The sequence below is a fragment of the Hyperolius riggenbachi genome, chromosome 10, assembly GCF_040937935.1.
Source record: "Hyperolius riggenbachi isolate aHypRig1 chromosome 10, aHypRig1.pri, whole genome shotgun sequence".
NCBI lineage: Eukaryota > Metazoa > Chordata > Amphibia > Anura > Hyperoliidae > Hyperolius > Hyperolius riggenbachi.
In genome coordinates this window covers 251,709,075-251,730,360 of record NC_090655.1, presented here as the reverse complement: position 1 = coordinate 251,730,360, position 21,286 = coordinate 251,709,075, and the positions used below count along the sequence as shown (strand labels likewise).

Sequence of the window (21,286 nt, the reverse complement as noted above, 5' to 3'; positions counted from 1 at the left end):
TTACAGCATAGATGTTATTTAGTATACATAAAAGATTCCTGTGTACACATCATATATACAGTCACAATCAGATATGTATACCTGACTAAATACAGGGACTGCTTTATTGAAGCAGCACAAGTAACTATTTTTGATTGGTTTATTTCATTTTTGTGGGCTAAGTACAGCTATTACTGTATATATAATTTATGATGACTATTATCTGAGAAATAGAACATTTTATCATACAGCTATACTGGGGGCAGACCTACAGCTATACTAGGGGCAGACCAATAACTATACTGGGGGCAAATATATTGTACTAGGTGAAGATCTATACTGCGGGCAGATACATACCTATACTGGGTGCACATGCATACCTATACTGTGGGCAGACCTATACTGGGGGCAGATGCAGTCCTACACTGGGGCAGATGTATACGTATACTGTGGGCAGACCTATACCGGGGGTAGACCTATTCCTAAACTGTGGGCAGACGTGTACCAATACTGGGGCAGATGCATACCTATATGGTGGGCAGACCTATACTGGGGGCATACCTATACTGGGGCAGATGTATACCTATACTGTGGGCAGACCTATACCGGGGGTAGACCCATACCTATGCTGGGGGCAGAAGCATACCTATGCTGTGGGCAGATGTATACCTATACTGGGCGCAGACCGAACACAGTCATAGTGTAATATAAAACCTTATTATAGTTATGTATTAATATACCATTGATATATTTTTCCCAATAAAGTTGACACTAGACAAACAAGTACAAAGTACCCTAAAATGGAGCGTGAAATGCGAGCATGTCCTGGTCTTTGTTTAGTAGCTACCGTTCATGTTTAATGTCACGTGTGCTTTCTCGAATGCTGCAGTTTCAGTTTGCATGCACGACATGATTGCAAACAATGCAGAGATAAATGTATTTGTTATTTTTTCAATCTAGAAGAACTACACTGCGGAGGATAGCGGCATAACTATTTCACCATCATCTGGCATAAAACATCTTAGAGTAAGTACATTATTTCTTTGTTTTGGTTTACTTTCAAAAGTTACATATGTAAGGATATGTATACTGAATACTGTAATAAGAACAATCTGTCTCTCTTTTCTAAATACAGAAATGCCGAAATGTATGGCCAGAACTTGTTCCTACTACTCGGGCCGCAAAGACATTGTTGTGAAAATGCATACGTTTCCTAGGGACAAAGAAATCATTAAAATGTGGCTGACAAAGTCTGGTTATCCAAATAACAAAATAGGAACATTGACAGAGGAAATTTTAAAGGATGGCAGAGGGAACCGTTTCAGATTGTGTGCAAGACATTTTCTTCCGGAGGATTACACTTTGTGTAGGCAATCATTGGTCCTGAAGGATTACGTTGTGCCTACTGTATTTAAAGAGGATTCTGCCGATGGAAGTGGACCAAAGAAAAAACGCTGTAGGAATAGAAGAAATTTAAATGACCCTTCTTTATTGTGTATTTCCACTTGCAAATTGTGTGGATGTACTTGTAAGTATCGAAAATTTTCAGACGTTTCCACACAAACTGATGACCTGCAGAACGAAGAGGTTCGGGACACACCAGTCATTGTAATTAGAGAAGCCCCACAGAAAATTGTTACAGCTCCTATTCAAAGCACCAACATGGACCACTCCTACTGTGATGCAGACACCAACATGGACTTGTCAGTCGTGAATTTTTTTCCTGATTCTGAAGCAATGGAAGAGTACTCCACTAATGAGAGGCATGTCAAAGAACGAAAATTCATTGTGTTTGAAACGGCAATTAATCAACTTCTTATGGGTCAAAGCTGTCCAAGGTGCTTTTGTTTCAGCAAGATAGTTGCATTTAAAAAACATGTCATTGGCACCCAGCTTATTGTGCACTCTACTTGTGAGGAAGGACACTATGAAAAGATATGGGAAAGCCAACCAAACGTCAAAGATTTGGCAGTTGGAAATGTCCTTTTAGGGGCAGCAATACTGGTAAGTGGGTCAAGTTATCTCAAGGTCCAGGATATGTTTGACTTTTTGGGTTTACACATGTTTACTGAATCCACTTTTCAGAGGTACCAACGCAGCTTTCTTTTTGCAGGAATTGACCATCACTGGGAAGTTGAAAGGCAGCGTCTCAATGATGAATTGTCAAAAGACGGTCTTTTTATTCTCGGTGATGGCTAATGTGATTCCCGAGGCCACAGCACAAAATATTGTGTGTATACCTGCATGGATGCTGAATCAAGTAAAATGGTTGATTTTGAAGTTGTCCAAGTCACTGAAACAACATCTTCAAATGCCATGAAAAAATTAGCATTTGAAAGGTGTATGGACCAATTAAAAACCAAACACGACGTGAAAGTCCTTGGAACTGACAAACGCACAGAAATTCGGGCACTAACAGCACTAACTCTCCTCCCCTCTCCATAGGACAGTACATGCAGCCGGCTGCCTCTCCTCCCCTCTCCATAGTACAGTAAATGCTGCCTCCCCTCTCCATAGGACAGCACATGCAGCCTCCCGCCTCTCCTCCCCTCTCTATAGGACAGTACATGCAGTCTCCTGCCCCCCATAAGACAGTACATGCAGCCTCCTGCCTCTCCTCTCCTCTCCATAGGACAGCACATGCAGCCTCCTGCCTCCCCTCTCTATAGGACAGTACATGCTGCCTCCTGCAGCACCATAGGACGGTACATGCTGCCTCTCCTCTCCATAGAACAGTACATGCATCCTCCTGCCTCTCCTTCCCTCTCCATAGGACAGCACGTGCATCCTCCTGCCTCTCCATAGGACAGTACATGCGGTCTCTTGCCTCCCTTCTCCATAGAACAGTACATGCATCCTCCTGCCTCTCTATCCCTCTCCATAGGACAGTACATGCAGCCTCTTGCCTCTTCTCCCCTCTCCATAGGACTGTACATGCAGCTTCCTGCCTCCCCTCTCCATAGGACAGTACATGCAGCCTCCTCCCTCCCCTCTCCATAGGACAGCACGTACAGCCTCCTGCCTCTCCTCTCCATAGGACAGTACATGCAGCCTCCTGCCTCCCCTCTCCATAGGACAGTACATGCAGCCTTTTGCCTCTCCTCTTCGTAGGACACTACATGCAGCCTCCTGCCTCTCCTCCCCTCTCCATAGGGACAGCACATGCAGCCTCCTGCCTCCCCTCTCCATAGGACAGCACATGCAGCCTCCTGCCCCCATAAGACAGCACATGCAGCCTCTTGCCTCTCCTCCCCTCTCCATAGGACACTACATGCAGCCTCCTGCCTCTCCTCCCCTCTCCATAGGACAGTACATGCAGCTTCCTGCCTCCCCTCTCCATAGGACAGTACATGCAGCCTCCCCTCTCCATAGGACGGTACATGCAGCCTCCCCTCTCCATAGGACGGTACATGCAGCCTCCCCTCTCCATAGGACGGTACATGCAGCCTCCCCTCTCCATAGGACGGTACATGCAGCCTCCCCTCTCCATAGGACGGTACATGCAGCCTCCCCTCTCCATAGGGACGGTACATGCAGCCTCCCCTCTCCATAGGGACGGTACATGCAGCCTCCCCTCTCCATAGGACAGCACATGCAGCCTCCTGCCTCTCCCCCCCCCTCTCCATAGGACAGTACATGCAGCCTCATGCCTCCCCTCTCCATAGGACAGTACATGCAGCCTCATGCCTCCCCTCTCCATAGGACAGTACATGCAGCCTCCTGCCTCCCCTCTCCATAGGACAGTACATGCAGCCTCCTGCCTCCCCTCTCCATAGGACAGTACATGCAGCCTCCTGCCTCTCCTCTCCATAGGACAGCACATGCAGCCTCCTGCCTCCCCTCTCCATAGGACAGTACATGCAGCCTCCTGCCTCTCCTCTCCATAGGACAGTACATGCAGCCTCCTGCCTCCCCTCTCCATAGGACAGTACATGCAGCCTCCTGCCTCTCCTCTTCTCCCCTCTCCATAGGACGGTACATGCAGCCTCCCCTCTCCATAGGACAGTACATGCAGCCCCCTGGCTCTCCTCCCCTCTCTATAGGACAGTACATGCAGCCTCCTCCCTCTCCTCCCCTCTCTATAGGACAGTACATGCAGCCTCCCCTCTCTATAGGACAGTACATGCAGCCTCCCCTCTCCATAGGACAGTACATGCAGCCTCCTGCCTCTCCTCTCCATAGGACAGTACATGCAGCCTCCTGCCTCCCCTCTCCATAGGACAGTACATGCAGTCTCCTCCCCTCTCCATAGGACAGTACATGCAGCCTCCTGCCTCCCCTCTCCATAGGACAGTACATGCAGCCTCCTGCCTCCCCTCCCCTCTCTATAGGACAGTACATGCAGCCTCCTGCCTCCCCTCCCCTCTCCATAGGACAGTACATGCAGCCTTCTGCCTCCCCTCTCCATAGGACAGTACATGCAGCCTCCTGCCTCCCCTCTCCATAGGACAGTACATGCAGCCTCCTGCCTCCCCTCTCCATAGGACAGTACATGCAGCCTCCTGCCTCCCCTCTCCATAGGACAGTACATGCAGCCTCTTGCCTCTCCTCTTCTCCCCTCTCCATAGGACAGTACATGCAGCCTCCCCTCTCCATAGGACAGTACATGCAGCCTCCTGTCTCTCCTCCCCTCTCAATAGGACAGCACATGCAGCCTCTTGCCTCCCCTCCCCTCTCCATAGGACAGTACATGCAGCCTCTCCCCTCCCCTCTCCATAGGACAGTACATGCAGCCTCCTGCCTCTACTCCCCTCTCCATAGGACAGTACATGCAGCCTCCTGCCTCTCCTCCCCTCTCCATAGGACAGTACATGCAGCCTCTTGCCTCCCCTCTCCATAGGACAGCACATGCAGCCTCCTGCCTCCCCTCCCCTCTCCATAGGACAGTACATGCAGCCTCCTGCCTCTACTCCCCTCTCCATAGGACAGTACATGCAGCCTCCTGCCTCTCCTCCCCTCTCCATAGGACAGTACATGCAGCCTCTTGCCTCCCCTCTCCATAGGACAGCACATGCAGCCTCCTGCCTCCCCTCCCCTCTCCATAGGACAGTACATGCAGCCTCCTGCCTCTACTCCCCTCTCCATAGGACAGTACATGCAGCCTCCTGCCTCTCCTCCCCTCTCCATAGGACAGTACATGCAGCCTCTTGCCTCCCCTCTCCATAGGACAGCACATGCAGCCTCCTGCCTCCCCTCCCCTCTCCATAGGACAGTACATGCAGCCTCCTGCCTCTCCTCCCCTCTCCATAGGACAGTACATGCAGCCTCCTGCCTCCCCTCCCCTCTCCATAGGACAGTACATGCAGCCTCCTGCCTTCCCTCTCCATAGGACAGTACATGCAGCCTCCTGCCTTCCCTCTCCATAGGACAGTACATGCAGCCTCCTGCCTGTCCTCTCCATAGGACAGTACATGCAGCCTCCTGCCTCCCCTCTCCATAGGACAGTACATGAAGCCTAAGTACATGAAGCCTCCTGCCTCCCCTCCCCATAGGTCAGTACATGCAGCCTCCTGCCTCCCCTCTCCATAGGACAGTACATGCAGCCTCCTGCCTCCCCTCTCCATAGGACAGTACATGCAGCCTCCTGCCTCCCCTCTCCATAGGACAGTACATGCAGCCTCCTGCCTCCCCTCTCCATAGGACAGTACATGCAGCCTCCTGCCTCCCCTCTCCATAGGACAGTACATGCAGCCTCCTGCCTCTCCTCTTCTCCCCTCTCCATAGGACGGTACATGCAGCCTCCCCTCTCCATAGGACAGTACATGCTGCCTCCCCTCCCCTCCCCTCTCCATAGGACAGTACATGCAGCCTCCTGCCTCTCCTCCCCTCTCCATAGGACAGTACATGCAGCCTCCTGCCTCTCCTCCCCTCTCCATAGGACAGTACATGCAGCCTCCTGCCTCCCCTCTCCATAGGACAGTACATGCAGCCTCCTGCCTCTCCTCCCCTCTCCATAGGACAGTACATGCAGCCTCCTGCCTCTCCTCCCCTCTCCATAGGACAGTACATGCAGCCTCCTGCCTCTCCTCCCCTCTCCATAGGACAGCACATGCAGCCTCCTGCCTCTCCTCCCCTCTCCATAGGACAGTACATGCAGCCTCCTGCCTCCCCCCCCCTCTCCATAGGACAGTACATGCAGCCTCCTGCCTCCCCCCCCCCCCCTCCATAGGACAGTACATGCAGCCTCCTGCCTCTCCTCTCCATAGGACAGCACATGCAGCCTCCTGCCTCTCCTCCCCTCTCCATAGGACAGCACATGCAGCCTCCTGCCTCTCCTCCCCTCTCCATAGGACAGCACATGCAGCCTCCTGCCTCCCCTCCCCTCTCCATAGGACAGTACATGCAGCCTCCTGCCTCCCCTCTCCATAGGACAGTACATGAAGCCTCCTGCCTCCCCTCTCCATAGGACAGTACATGAAGCCTCCTGCCTTCCTTCTCCATAGGACAGTACATGAAGCCTCCTGCCTTCCTTCTCCATAGGACAGTACATGCAGCCTCCTGCCTTCCCTCTCCATAGGACAGCACATGAAGCCTCCTGCCTCCCCTCTCCATAGGACAGTACATGAAGCCTCCTGCCTCTCCTCTCCTCCCCTCTCCATAGGACAGTACATGCAGCCTCCTGCCTTCCCTCTCCATAGGACAGTACATGAAGCCTCCTGCCTCCCCTCTCCATAGGACAGTACATGCAGCCTCTTGCCTCTCCTCCCCTCTCCATAGGACAGTACATGCAGCCTCCTGCCTCTCCCCCCTCTCCATAGGACAGTACATGCAGCCTCCTGCCTCTCCTCCCCTCTCCTAGGACAGTACATGCAGCCTCCTGCCTCCCCTCTTCATAGGACAGTACATGCAGCCTCCTGCCTCCCCTCTCCATAGGACAGTACATGCAGCCTCCTGCCTCCACTCCCCTCTCCATAGGACAGTACATGCTGCCTCCCCTCTCCATAGGACAGTACATGAAGCCTCCTGCCTCCCCTCTCCATAGGACAGTACATGAAGCCAGAGGCGTAGCTAGGGTTTTCAGCGCCCGGGGACAAAGACTATTAATGCGCCCCCCAAAGTCAAGGTTGCGCCGCGCCAAAAAGGGGCGTGGTCACATAATAAATGTGGGCGTGGTTATGGGTGGAGCCAAATGTATATGGAGGTTAGCAGGCTCACGCTCACCCACCCTCCCTCAGTATGTACCTTCCAGCATGTTCCAAGACAAATTCAGCAATCATGAGCCCCCCCCATCAAGACAAATTCAGCAATCATGAGACCCCCAACATAACCAACTCAGCAATCATGAGGCCCCCAACAAGACAAATTTAGCAATCATGAGGCCCCCAACAAGACAAATTCAGCAATCATGAGGCCCCCAACAAGACAAATTCAGCGATCTTGAGGCCCCCAACAAATCATGAGGCCCCCAACAAGACAAATTCAGTAACCATGAGGCCCCCAACAAGACAAATTCAGCAGTCATGAGTCACATAAATAGACAGCATTTCACATAAATAGGTAGAATGCCCCCTTAACCACTTCAGGACCACAGTCTTTTCGCCCCTTAAGGACCAGAGCCTTTTTCTCCATTCAGACCACTGCAGCTTTCACGGTTTAATGCTCGGTCATACAACCTACCACCTAAATGAATTTTACCTCCTTTTCTTGTCACTAATACAGCTTTCTTTTGATGCTATTTGATTGCTCCTGCGAGTTTTACTTTTTATTATATTCATCAAAAAAGACATGAATTTTGGCAAAAAAATGATTTTTTTAACTTTCTGTGCTGACATTTTTCAAATAAAGTAAAATTTCTGTATACATGCAGCGCGAAAAATGTGGACAAAAATGTTTTTGATAAAAAAAACCCCATTCAGTGTATATTTATTGGTTTGGGTAAAAGTTATAGCGTTTACAAACTATGGTGCCAAAAGTGAATTTTCCCATTTTCAAGCATCTCTGACTTTTCTGCGCACCTGTCAGGTTTCATGAGGGGCTAAAATTCCAGGATAGTACAAATACCCCCCAAATGACCCCATTTTGGAAAGAAGACATCCCAAAGTATTCAGTGAGAGGCATGGTGAGTTCATAGATTTTATTTTTTGTCACAAGTTAGCGGAAAATGACACTTTCTGACAAAAAAAAGAAAAAAAAAAAGTTTCCATTTCTTCTAACTTGCAACAAAAAAAAAATGAAATCTGCCACGGACTCACTATGCTCCTCTCTGAATACCTTGAAGTGTCTACTTTCCAAAATGGGGTCATTTGTGGGGTGTGTTCACTGTCCTGGCATTTTGGGGGGTGCCTAATTGTAAGCACCCCTGTAAAGCCTAAAGATGCTCATTGGACTTTTGGCCCCTTAGCGCAGTTAGGCTGCAAAAAAGTGCCACACATGTGGTATTGCCGTACTCAGGAGAAGTAGTATAATGTGTTTTGGGGTGTATTTTTACACATACCCATGCTGGGTGGGAGAAATATCTCCATAAATGACAATTGTTTTATTTTTTTTACACACAATTGTCTATTTATAGAGATATTTCTGCCACTCAGCATGGGTATGTGGAAAAATACACCCCAAAACACATTATACTACTTCTCCTGAGTACGGCGATACCACATGTGTGGCACTTTTTTGCACCCTAACTGCGCTAAGGGGCCCAAAGTTCAATGAGTACCTTTAGGATTTCACAGGTCATTTTGAGAAATTTCGTTTCAAGACTACTCCTCGCGGTTTAGGGCCCCTAAAATGCCAGGACAGTATAGGAACCCCACAAATTACCCCATTTTAGAAAGAAGACACCCCAAGGTATTCCGTTAGGAGGATGGTGAGTTCATAGAAGATTTTTTTTTTTTTTGTCACAAGTTAGCGGAAATTGATTTTAATTGTTTTTTTTTCACAAAGTGTCATTTTCCGCTAACTTATGACAAAAAATAAAATCTTCTATGAACTCACCATACTCCTAACGGAATACCTTGGGGTGTCTTCTTTCTAAAATGGGGTCATTTGTGGGGTTCCTATACTGCCCTGGCATTTTAGGGGCCCTAAACCGTGAGGAGTAGTCTTGAAACCAAATGTCGCAAAATGACCTGTGAAATCCTAAAGGTACTCATTGGACTTTGGGCCTCTTAGCGCACTTAGGGTGCAAAAAAGTGCCACACATGTGGTACCGCCGTACTCAGGAGAAGTAGTATAATGTGTTTTGGGGTGTATTTTTACACATACCCATGCTGGGTGGGAGAAATATCTCTGTAAATGACAATTGTTTGATTTTTTTTTACACACAATTGTCCTTTTACAGAGAGATTTCTCCCACCCAGCATGGGTATGTGTAAAAATACACCCCAAAACACAATATACTACTTCTTCTGAGTACGGCGATACCACATGTGTGACACTTTTTTGCAACCTAGGTGCGCTAAGGGGCCTAACGTCCTATTCACAGGTCATTTTGAGGCCTTTGGATTCTAGACTGCTGCTCACGGTTTAGGGCCCCTTAAATGCCAGGGCAGTATAGGAACCCCACAAGTGACCCCATTTTAGAAAGAAGACACCCCAAGGTATTCTGTTAGGAGTATGGTGAGTTCATAGAAGATTTTTTTTTTGTCACAAGTTAGCGGAAAATGACACTTTGTGAAAAAAAAAACAATACATATCAATTTCCGCTAACTTGTGACAAAAAATAAAATCTTCTATGAACTCATCATACACCTAACAGAATACCTTGGGGTGTCTTCTTTCTAAAATGGGGTCACTTGTGGGGTTCCTATACTGCCCTGGCATTTTACGGGCCCAAAACTGTGAGTAGTCTGGAAACCAAATTTCTCAAAATGACTGATCAGGGGTATAAGCATCTGCAAATTTTGATGACAGGTGGTCTATGAGGGGGCAAATTTTGTGGAACCGGTCATAAGCAGGGTGGCCTCTTAGATGACAGGATGTTTTGGGCCTGATCTGATGGATAGGAGTGCTAGGGGGTGACAGGAGGTGATTGATGGGTGTCTCAGGGGGCGGTTAGAGGGGAAAATAGATGCAATCAATGCACTGGGGAGGTGATCGGAAGGGGGTCTGAGGGGGACCTGAGGGTTTGGCCGAGTGATCAGGAGCCCACACGGGGCAAATTAGGGCCTGATCTGATGGGTAGGTGTGCTAGGGGGTGACAGGAGGTGATTGATGGGTGTCTCAAGGTGTGATTAGAGGGGGGAAATAGATGCAAGCAATGCACTAGCGAGGTGATCAGGGCTGGGGTCTGAGGACGTTCTGAGGTGTGGGCGGGTGATTGGGTGCCCGCAAGGGGCAGATTAGGGTCTAATCTGATGGGTAACCGTGACAGGTGGTGATAGGGGGTGATTGATGGGTAATTAGTGGGTGTTTAGAGGAGAGAAGAGATGTAAACACTGCACTTGGGAGGTGATCTGATGTCGGATCTGCGGGCGATCTATTGGTGTGGGTGGGTGATCAGATTGCCCGCAAGGGGCAGGTTAGGGGCTGATTGATGGGTGGCAGTGACAGGGGGTGATTGATGGGTGGCAGTGACAGGGGGTGATTGATAGGTGATTGACAGGTGATCAGTGGGTTATTACAGGGAATAACAGATGTAAATATTGCACTGGCGAATTGATAAAGGGGGGTCTGAGGGCAATCTGAGCGTGTGGGCGGGTGATTGGGTGCCCGCAAGGGGTAGATTAGGGTCTAATCTGATGGGTAACAGTGACAGGTGGTGATAGGGGGTAATTGATAGGTGATTGATGGGTAATTAGTGGGTGTTTAGAGGAGAGAATAGATGTAAACAATGGATTTGGGAGGTGATCTGATGTCGGATCTGCGGGCGATCTATTGGTGTGGGTGGGTGATCAGATTGCCCGCAAGGGGCAGGTTAGCGGCTGATTGATGGGTGGCAGTGACAGGGGGTGATTGATGGGTGGCAGTGACAGGGGGTGATTGATGGGTGGCAGTGACAGGGGGTGATTGATAGGTGATTGACAGGTGATCAGTGGGTTATTACAGGGAATAACAGATGTAAATATTGCACTGGCGAATTGATAAAGGGGGGTCTGAGGGCAATCTGAGCGTGTGGGCGGGTGATTGGGTGCCCGCAAGGGGTAGATTAGGGTCTAATCTGATGGGTAACAGTGACAGGTGGTGATAGGGGGTAATTGATAGGTGATTGATGGGTAATTAGTGGGTGTTTAGAGGAGAGAATAGATGTAAACAATGGATTTGGGAGGTGATCTGATGTCGGATCTGCGGGCGATCTATTGGTGTGGGTGGGTGATCAGATTGCCCGCAAGGGGCAGGTTAGGGGCTGATTGATGGGTGGCAGTGACAGGGGGTGATTGATGGGTGGCAGTGACAGGGGGTGATTGATAGGTGATTGACAGGAGATCAGTGGGTTATTACAGGAAATAACAGATGTAAATATTGCACTGGCGAATTGATAAAGGGGGGTCTGAGGGCAATCTGAGCGTGTGGGCGGGTGATTGGGTGCCCGCAAGGGGTAGATTAGGGTCTAATCTGATGGGTAACAGTGACAGGTGGTGATAGGGGGTGATTGATAGGTGATTGATGGGTAATTAGTGGGTGTTTAGAGGAGAGAATAGATGTAAACAATGGATTTGGGAGGTGATCTGATGTCGGATCTGCGGGCGATCTATTGGTGTGGGTGGGTGATCAGATTGCCCGCAAGGGGCAGGTTAGGGGCTGATTGATGGGTAGCAGAGACAGGGGGTGATTGACTGGTGATTGACGGGTGATTGACAGGTGATTGACAGGTGATCAGGGGGGATAGATGCATACAGTACACGGGGGGAGGGGTCTGGGGGGGGGGTCTGGGGAGAATCTGAGGGGTGGGGGGGTGATCAGGAGGGGGCAGTGGGCAGGGGGGGGGATAAAAAAAAAATACATTTGACAGATAGTGACAGGGAGTGATTGATGGGTGATTAGGGGGGTGACTGGGTGCAAACAGTGGTCTGGGGGGTGGGCAGGGGGGGGTCTGAGGGGTGCTGTGGGCGATCAGGGGGCAGGGGGGGGGGGAAATCAGTGTGCTTGGGTGCAGACTAGGGTGGCTGCAGCCTGCCCTGGTGGTCCCTCGGACACTGGGACCACCAGGGCAGGAGGCAGCCAGTATAATAGGCTTTGTATACATTACAAAGCCTATTATACTCTTTACATGCGGCGATCCGGGTGCTAGTAACCCGCCGGCGCTTCCGAACGGCCGGCGGGTTACTACGAGCGGTGGGCGGAGCCAGTCCCCGGCGGCTGATCGCGTCACGAATGACGCGATCGCCGCATAGCCACCCACGCAGCCGCCCCCGCCGATGGGCGTATTGCGGTCGTTTGGGCCCGGACTTTGCCGCCGCCCATCGGCTGGGGGCGGTCCTCAAGTGGTTAATATGGTAGACACCTCTCACCTGGCAGCAGTTCTCCAAAATACACTCAATCTGACGTGGTTCCCCAAAAATAGGTAGCCCCAGGTCTATAGTTGTCCCCAGAATAGGTGGCCAGCAGTATAGATGTCCCCAGAATAGGTGGCCAGCGGTATAGATGTCCCCAGAATAGGTGGCCAGCGATATAGATGTCCCCAGAACAGGTAGCCAGGGGTAGAGATGTCCACAGAACAGGTAGCCAGGGGTATATGTGCCCAGTATATGTAGGCAGGGATATGTGTGCCCAGTATATGTAGCCAGAGGTATATGTGCCCAGTATATGTAGCCAGGGGTATATATGCCCAGTATATGTAGCCAGGAGAATAATATGTGCCCAGTATATATAGTCAGGCGTATATGTGCCCAGTATATGTAGCCAGGGGTATATATGCCCAGTCCATGTAGCCAGGGGGTATATATGCCCAGTATATGTAGCCAGGGGGTATATATGCCCAGTATATGTAGCCAGGGGGTATATATGCCCAGTATATGTAGCCAGGGGGTATATATGCCCAGTATATGTAGCCAGGGGTATATATGCCCAGAGTAGGTAGCCAGGGGTATATATGCCCAGTATATGTAGCCAGGGGGTATATATGCCCAGTCCATGTAGCCAGGGGGTATATATGCCCAGTATATGTAGCCAGGGGGTATATATGCCCAGTCCATGTAGCCAGGGGGTATATATGCCCAGTATATGTAGCCAGGGGTATATATGCCCAGTAGATGTAGCCAGGGGGTATATATGCCCAGTAGATGTAGCCAGGGGTATATATGCCCAGTAGATGTAGCCAGGGGTATATATGCCCAGTAGATGTAGCCAGGGGTATATATGCCCAGTAGATGTAGCCAGGGGTATATATGCCCAGTAGATGTAGCCAGGGGTATATATGCCCAGTAGATGTAGCCAGGGGTATATATGCCCAGTAGATGTAGCCAGGGGTATATATGCCCAGTAGATGTAGCCAGGGGTATATATGCCCAGTAGATGTAGCCAGGGGTATATATGCCCAGTAGATGTAGCCAGGGGTATATATGTCCAGTATATGTAGCCAGGGGGTATATATGCCCAGTATATGTAGCCAGGGGGTATATATGCCCAGTATATGTAGCCAGGGGTATATATGCCCAGTAGATGTAGCCAGGGGTATATATGCCCAGTAGATGTAGCCAGGGGTATATATGCCCAGTAGATGTAGCCAGGGGTATATATGCCCAGTAGATGTAGCCAGGGGTATATATGCCCAGTAGATGTAGCCAGGGGTATATATGCCCAGTAGATGTAGCCAGGGGTATATATGCCCAGTAGATGTAGCCAGGGGTATATATGCCCAGTAGATGTAGCCAGGGGTATATATGCCCAGTAGATGTAGCCAGGGGGTATATATGCCCAGAGTAGGTAGCCAGGTGTCCCCCTCCCTGCCTCCCCAGCAGGAGGGGAGCAGCGCAGAGAAGAGGGAGAGAGCTGCTCTCTCTCCCTCGCTGTCCCCTCCATTAATGTCCGGGTGCTGGCAGCGGCGGGCGGAACTTACCTCCGTCTCGTCGCAGCGCGGATGGATCTGCCGCTACTCTGGTCTAGTCTAGTCCAGACCAGAGCAGCGGCTGCGGGATCCGAACTTCCGGCCGGCGCTGGAGCGAGACGGAGGTGAGTCCCGCCCGCTGCGCCAGCACCCGGACAATAACGGAGGGGACAGCGATGGAGGGAGGGAGAGCCCTAAGGTGAGAGAAGGGGGGGAGATGGCCCCCTTCTCCACCATCTGCATAGCTCTCCCTCTTCTCTTCTCTGCGCTGCTCCCCTCCGCAGAGGAAAAAAAATCAGCTCAGCTGGGCGCCCTTAGGGACCCGGCGCCCGGGGGCACTTGACCTACCCCGACCCCCCCCTAGCTCCGCGCCTGCATGAAGCCTCCTGCCTCTCCTCTTCTCCTCTCTCCATAGGATAGCACATGCAGCCTCCTGCCTCTCCTCCCCTCTCCATAGGACAGTACATGCAGCCTCCTGCCTCTCCTCTTCTCCTCTCTCCATAGGATAGCACATGCAGCCTCCTGCCTCTCCTCCCCTCTCCATAGGACAGTACATGCAGCCTCCTGCCTCTCCATAGGACAGTACATGCAGCCTCCTGCCTCTCCTCCTCTCTCCATAGGACAGTACATGCAGCCTCCTGCCTCCCCTCCTCTCTCCATAGGACAGTACATGCAGCCTCCTGCCTCTCCTCTCCATAGGACAGTACATGCAGCCTCCTGCCTCTCCTCCTCTCTCCATAGGACAGTACATGCAGCCTCCTGCCTCCCCTCCTCTCTCCATAGGACAGTACATGCAGCCTCCTGCCTCTCCTCTCCATAGGACAGTACATGCAGCCTCCTGCCTCTCCTCCCCTCTCCATAGGACAGTACATGCAGCCCTTTGCCTTTCCATAGGACAGTACATGCAGCCTCCTGCCTGTCCCTCCCCTCTACACAGGACAGCACATGCAGCCTCTTCTCTCTCCATAGGACAGTAACTGTTCAGATTTAACATGTTGGTAACAATCGATTTGGCTAATCAATCTGCCTAAGAATTTTATGGTATGTAGAATTGTATGGTGTGTAACTAGCATAAAGATGCATGGTCATGGAAAGAGGCTCTCTGCTTGAGGCAGGCGCAATTGTAGTGTTTGACATATGAGCTATTTTACACAGATACGCCCATGACAAACTACAACAATATAAGTGTGCGGAGGAGTTGTGACATGACACATTGTTTGGTCTGTCTATCATTAGCCAGTAACTGCTCATGCTTGTCACACACCCAGAGGATTCAGTGTGCATGAAAAGTAATGTGTATAAAGAGGATGGAAACAAGTGCAGTCTTTAGGCTATGTCACTGTTGCAAAAACGTACATGCAGAGAGGATTTCAGTAAGCTGGGAAAATCACTCATCCTCTTTAGCAGTTTTTGACATCCTGTCCTCAGACATAAACAAGCTCTGCAGAGTCGCACAATGATGATGTATGAGAATCCACTTCCTGTTTTATAGCTTGGTGGGAGTGTCTGAGGGCTGGGAAGAGGGAGTGCTGATGCATACTAAAAGAAGGGCAAACAGTAAGGGGGGGGGATATGACCTCATAGTTGGCTTCACACACAGTCAGCCTAAAATGGAACCTCTCAGGAATAGAAATCTCTTTATTTACTATATATAACTCGCTGCAAAGCAAAACATGGACAGTGCAATGCATATGTTATGTAAGTACAGCAAGTATTTATTTACTTATATGTGTGATTTTTTTTTCGGAGACGCTATGCCTAGCATCTCCTTTTTAAGCCAAAGATAGGAAGTGATTTAACAAAGCAGAAATAGAAGCTGCAAGAGGTGGAGAGAAGACATTGGGCATGATTCACAAAGCTTTTTCACCTGGTTTCATCTGTTTTCACCTTTTTTCTTTGTTACATTTTTAAAGAGAACCTGCATTGAAAAAAAGGGCCCCTGGGGGTACTTACCTCGGGAGGGGGAAGTGTCTGGATCCGATTGAGGCTCCGACCCGCGGTGCTCTCTCTAGGCCGCTCCAAACTGCGGCCATATAAATATTTACCTTCCCCGGCTCCAGCACAGGCGCAGTAGAGTGGATCTGACTGGTATCAGCTATTTCCGCCTTATCTGAGCCGAGAGCCGCTACTGCGCCTGCACTGGAGGCGGGGAAGGTAAATATTGCAGGCGCTACTGCGCCACAGCCTGACAATTTGTCGGCTTTGGCTTCAGAGTGGCCTAGAGAGACCACTGTAGGACTCAGGAGGACGGGGGAAGCTTCAAATGGATCCAGAGGCTTCCCCCCTCCCCAGGGGCTCTTTTTCATTACAGGTTCTCTTTAAGCTCCCAAAGAGCAAAAAGATAATTAAGGTAAGAAAAGTAATATTGAAATGAAGTTAATCAGGAACAACTTACTTTGAGGGATTATTTTTCTTGTAAATGTTCTATATTTTTATCAATTAGGTGATAATTAAGTCCTGTAGGAGAAGTTTTGTGAATAGAGCCTATTATTGGAAGTGGTAATGGTGTGATCATAGCTCCCAACTGTCCCTGTTTGAAGGACAGTCCCTCTTTGGGAACCCAATCCCTCCATCCGTATTTCTCCCTCATATGTCCCTCTTTCAGGACTGATGTACAGATCTGTGGAACTATATGTATTTTTCTTATGAAATCTTTATGGTATGTTTGACTAGGGGGTGGTTTAAGTGTCCCTCTTTCTTATGTCAAAAAGTTGGGAAGTATGCCCCAGTAATGCCATGTATTTCCTAGTGTAGCAGTGTCCCTCAGCATTGCCATTATCCCCCAATATGTAATGTTTCCCCACCTATGTAATGCCATTTCGTTCCCAGTATAGCCATGTCCTCCCTGTGTCCCCCAGCATTGCCATTATCCTCCTGTATGTAATGTACCCCACCCCAGTATAGCCATGTCCTCCCTGTGTCCCCCAGCATTGCCATTATCCTCCAGTATGTAATGTACCCCACCCCAGTATAGCCATGTCCTCCCTGTATCCCCCAGCATTGCCATTATCCTCCAGTATGTAATGTACCCCACCCCAGTATAGCCATGTCCTGCCTGTGTCCCCCAGCATTGCCATTATCCTCCTGTATGTAATGTACCCCACCCCCAGTATAGCCATGTCCTCCCTGTGTCCCCCACCATTGCCATTATCCTCAAGTATGTAATGTACCCCACCCCAGTATAGCCATGTCCTCCCTGTGTCCCCCAGCATTGCCATTATCCTCCAGTATGTAATGTACCCCACCCCAGTATAGCCATGTCCTCCCTGTATCCCCCAGCATTGCCAGTATCCTCCAGTATGTAATGTACCCCACCCCAGTATAGCCATGTCCTCCCTGTATCCCCCAGCATTGCCATTATCCTCCAGTATGTAATGTCCCCCACCCCAGTATAGCCATGCCCTCCCTGTATCCCCAGCATTGCCATTATCCTCCAGTATGTAATGTCCCCCACCCCAGTATAGCCATGTCCTCCCTGTGTCCCCCAGCATTGCCAGTATCCTCCAGTATGTAATGTACCCCACCCCAGTATAGCCATGTCCTCCCTGTATCCCCCAGCATTGCCATTATCCTCCAGTATGTAATGACCCCCCCCCCCCCCCCCCCGTATAGCCATGTCCTCCCTGTATCCCCAGCATTGCCATTATCCTCCAGTATGTAATGTCCCCCACCCCAGTATAGCCATGTCCTCCCTGTATCCCCAGCATTGCCATTATCCTCCAGTATGTAATGTCCCCCACCCCAGTATAGCCATGTCCTCCCTGTGTCCCCCAGCATTGCCATTATCCTCCTGTATGTAATGTACCACACCCCAGTATAGCCATGTCCTCCCTGTATCCCCCAGCATTGCCATTATCCTCCTGTATGTAATGTACCCCACCCCCAGTATAGCCATGTCCTCCCTGTATCCCCCACCATTGCCATTATCCTCCAGTATGTAATGTACCCCACCTCCAGTATAGCCATGTCCTCCCTGTATCCCCCAGCATTACCATTATCCTCCAGTATGTAATGTACCCCACCCCAGTATAGCCATGTCCTTCCTGTGTCCCCCAGCATTGCCATTATCCTCCTGTATGTAATGTACCCCACCCCAGCATAGCCATGTCCTCCCTGTATCCCCCACCATTGCCATTATCCTCCAGTATGTAATGTCCCCCACCCCAGTATAGCCATGTCCTCCCTGTATCCCCAGCATTGCCATTATCCTCCAGTATGTAATGTCCCCCACCCCAGTATAGCCATGTCCTCCCTGTGTCCCCCAGCATTGCCATTATCCTCCAGTATGTAATGTACCCCACCCCAGTATAGCCATGTCCTCCCTGTATCCCCCAGCATTGCCATTATCCTCCTGTATGTAATGTATCACACCCCAGTATAGCCATGTCCTCCCTGTGTCCCCCAGCATTGCCATTATCCTCCAGTATGTAATGTACCCCACCCCAGTATAGCCATGTCCTCCCTGTATCCCCCAGCATTACCATTATCCTCCTGTATGTAATGTACCCCACCCCCAGTATAGCCATGTCCTCTTTGTATCCCCCAGCATTGCCATTATCCTCCAGTATGTAATGTCCTCCACCCCAGTATAGCCATGTCCTCCCTGTATCCCCCACCATTGCCATTATCCTCCAGTATGTAATGTACCCCACCCCAGTATAGCCATGTCCTCCCTGTATCCCCCAGCATTGCCATTATCCTCCTGTATGTAATGTACCCCATCCCCAGTATAGCCATGTCCTCCCTGTATACCCCAGCATTACCATTATCCTCCAGTATGTAATGTACCCCACCCCAGTATAGCCATGTCCTTCCTGTGTCCCCCAGCATTGCCATTATCCTCCTGTATGTAATGTACCCCACCCCAGCATAGCCATGTCCTCCCTGTGTCCCCCAGCATTGCCATTATCCTCCTGTATGTAATGTACCCCACCCCCAGTATAGCCATGTCCTCCCTGTGTCCCCCAGCATTGCCATTGTCCTCCAGTATGTAATGTACCCCATCCTCAGTATAGCCATGTCCTCCCTGTGTCCCCCAGCATTGCCATTATCCTCCAGTATGTAATGTACCCCACCCCCAGTATAGCCTTGTCCTCCCTGTATCCCCCAGCATTGCCATTATCCTCCTGTATGTAATGTCTCCCAACCCCAGTATAGCCATGTCCTCCCTGTATCCCCCAGCATTGCCAGTATCCTCCTGTATGTAATGTCTCCCAACCCCAGTATAGCCATGTCCTCCCTGTGTCCCCCAGCATTGCCATTATCCTCCAGTATGTAATGTACCCCACCCCAGTATAGCCATGTCCTGCCTGTGTCCCCCAGCATTGCCATTATCCTCCTGTATGTAATGTACCCCACCCCAGCATAGCCATGTCCTCCCTGTGTCCCCCAGCATTGCCATTATCCTCCAGTATGTAATGTCTCCCAACCCCAGTATAGCCATGTCCTCCCTGTGTCCCCCAGCATTGCCATTATCCTCCTGTATGTAATGTACCCCATCCTCAGTATAGCCATGTCCTCCCTGTGTCCCCCAGCATTGCCATTATCCTCCAGTATGTAATGTACCCCACCCCCAGTATAGCCTTGTCCTCCCTGTATCCCCCAGCATTGCCATTATCCTCCTGTATGTAATGTCTCCCAACCCCAGTATAGCCATGTCCTCCCTGTATCCCCCAGCATTGCCAGTATCCTCCTGTATGTAATGTCTCCCAACCCCAGTATAGCCATGTCCTCCCTGTGTCCCCCAGCATTGCCATTATCCTCCAGTATGTAATGTACCCCACCCCAGTATAGCCATGTCCTGCCTGTGTCCCCCAGCATTGCCATTATCCTCCTGTATGTAATGTACCCCACCCCAGCATAGCCATGTCCTCCCTGTGTCCCCCAGCATTGCCATTATCCTCCAGTATGTAATGTCTCCCAACCCCAGTATAGCCATGTCCTCCCTGTGTCCCCCAGCATTGCCATTATCCTCCTGTATGTAATGTACCCCATCCCCAGTATAGCCATGTCCTCCCTGTGTCCCCCAGCATTGCCATTATTCTCCAGTATGTAATGTACCCCACCCCCAGTATAGCCTTGTCTTCCCTGTATCCCCCAGCATTGCCAGTATCATCCTGTATGTAATGTCTCCCAACCCCAGTATAGCCATGTCCTCCCTGTGTCCCCCAGCATTGCCATTATCCTCCAGTATATAATGTACCCCACCCCAGTATAGCCATGTCCTGCCTGTGTCCCCCAGCATTGCCATTATCCTCCTGTATGTAATGTACCCCACCCCAGTATAGCCATGTCCTCCCTGTATCCCCCAGCATTGCCAGTATCCTCCAGTATGTAATGTCTCCCAACCCCAGTATAGCCATGTCCTCCCTGTGTCCCCCAGTATTGCCATTATCCTCCAGTATGTAATGTACCCCACCCCCAGTATAGCCTTGTCCTCCCTGTATCCCCCAGCATTGCCATTATCCTCCAGTATGTAATGTACCCCACCCCAGTATAGCCATGTCCTCCCTGTATCCCCCAGCATTGCCAGTATCCTCTTGTATGTAATGTCTCCCAACCCCAGTATAGCCATGTCCTCCCTGTATCCCCCAGCATTGCCAGTATCCTCCAGTATGTAATGTACCCCACCCCAGTATAGCCATGTCTTCCCTGGGTCCCCCAGCATTTCCATTATCCCCCAGTATGTAATGTACCCCACCCCAGTATAGCCATGTCCTCCCTGTATCCCCCACCATTGCCATTATCCTCCAGTATGTAATGTACCCCACCCCAGTATAGCCATGTCCTCCCTGTATCCCCCAGCATTGCCATTATCCTCCTGTATGTAATGTACCCCACCCCAGTATAGCCATGTCCTCCCTGTGTCCCCCAGCATTTCCATTATCCTCCAGTATGTAATGTACCCCACCCCAGTATAGCCATGTCCTCCCTGTATCCCCCAGCATTGCCATTATCCTCCTGTATGTAATGTCCCCCACCCCAGTATAGCCATGTCTTCCCTGTGTCACCCAGCATTGCCATTATCCTCCAGTATGTAATGTATCCCACCCCAGTATAGCCATGTCCTCCCTGTATCCCCCAGCATTGCCATTATCCTCCAGTATGTAATGTCCCCCACCCCAGTATAGCCATGTCTTCCCTGTGTCACCCAGCATTGCCATTATCCTCCTGTATGTAATGTACCCCACTCCCAGTATAGCCATGTCCTCCCTGTATCCCCCAGCATTGCCATTATCCTCCAGTATGTAATGTACCCCACCCCAGTATAGCCATGTCTTCCCTGTGTCACCCAGCATTGCCATTATCCTCCAGTATGTAATGTACCCCACCCCAGTATAGCCATGTCCTCCCTGTGTCCCCCAGCATTGCCATAATCCTCCTGTA

General features: G+C 50.4%; 2 protein-coding genes across 6 annotated transcripts in view; both read left to right on the top strand.

Annotated features, from left to right (window-relative positions):
• Positions 1 to 21,286, top strand: part of LOC137535286 (zinc finger protein 585A-like) — a 301,513-nt gene that overhangs the window by 106,331 nt on the left and 173,896 nt on the right. The window lies entirely within an intron of this gene.
• Positions 1 to 21,286, top strand: part of LOC137535291 (oocyte zinc finger protein XlCOF29-like) — a 66,096-nt gene that overhangs the window by 14,075 nt on the left and 30,735 nt on the right. For 3 of the 5 annotated variants that reach the window (XM_068257116.1, XM_068257115.1, XM_068257113.1), the window contains exons 2-3: positions 940 to 1,005; positions 1,115 to 1,983. In XM_068257116.1, the coding sequence (XP_068113217.1) occupies positions 1,117 to 1,983 (867 nt within the window). In that variant the 5' untranslated portion in view covers positions 940 to 1,005; positions 1,115 to 1,116. Of the gene's footprint in view, positions 1 to 939; positions 1,006 to 1,114; positions 1,984 to 15,531; positions 15,599 to 21,286 lie in introns of those variants that run through there. The other 2 variants (XM_068257114.1, XM_068257117.1) reach the window with 2 other exon arrangements.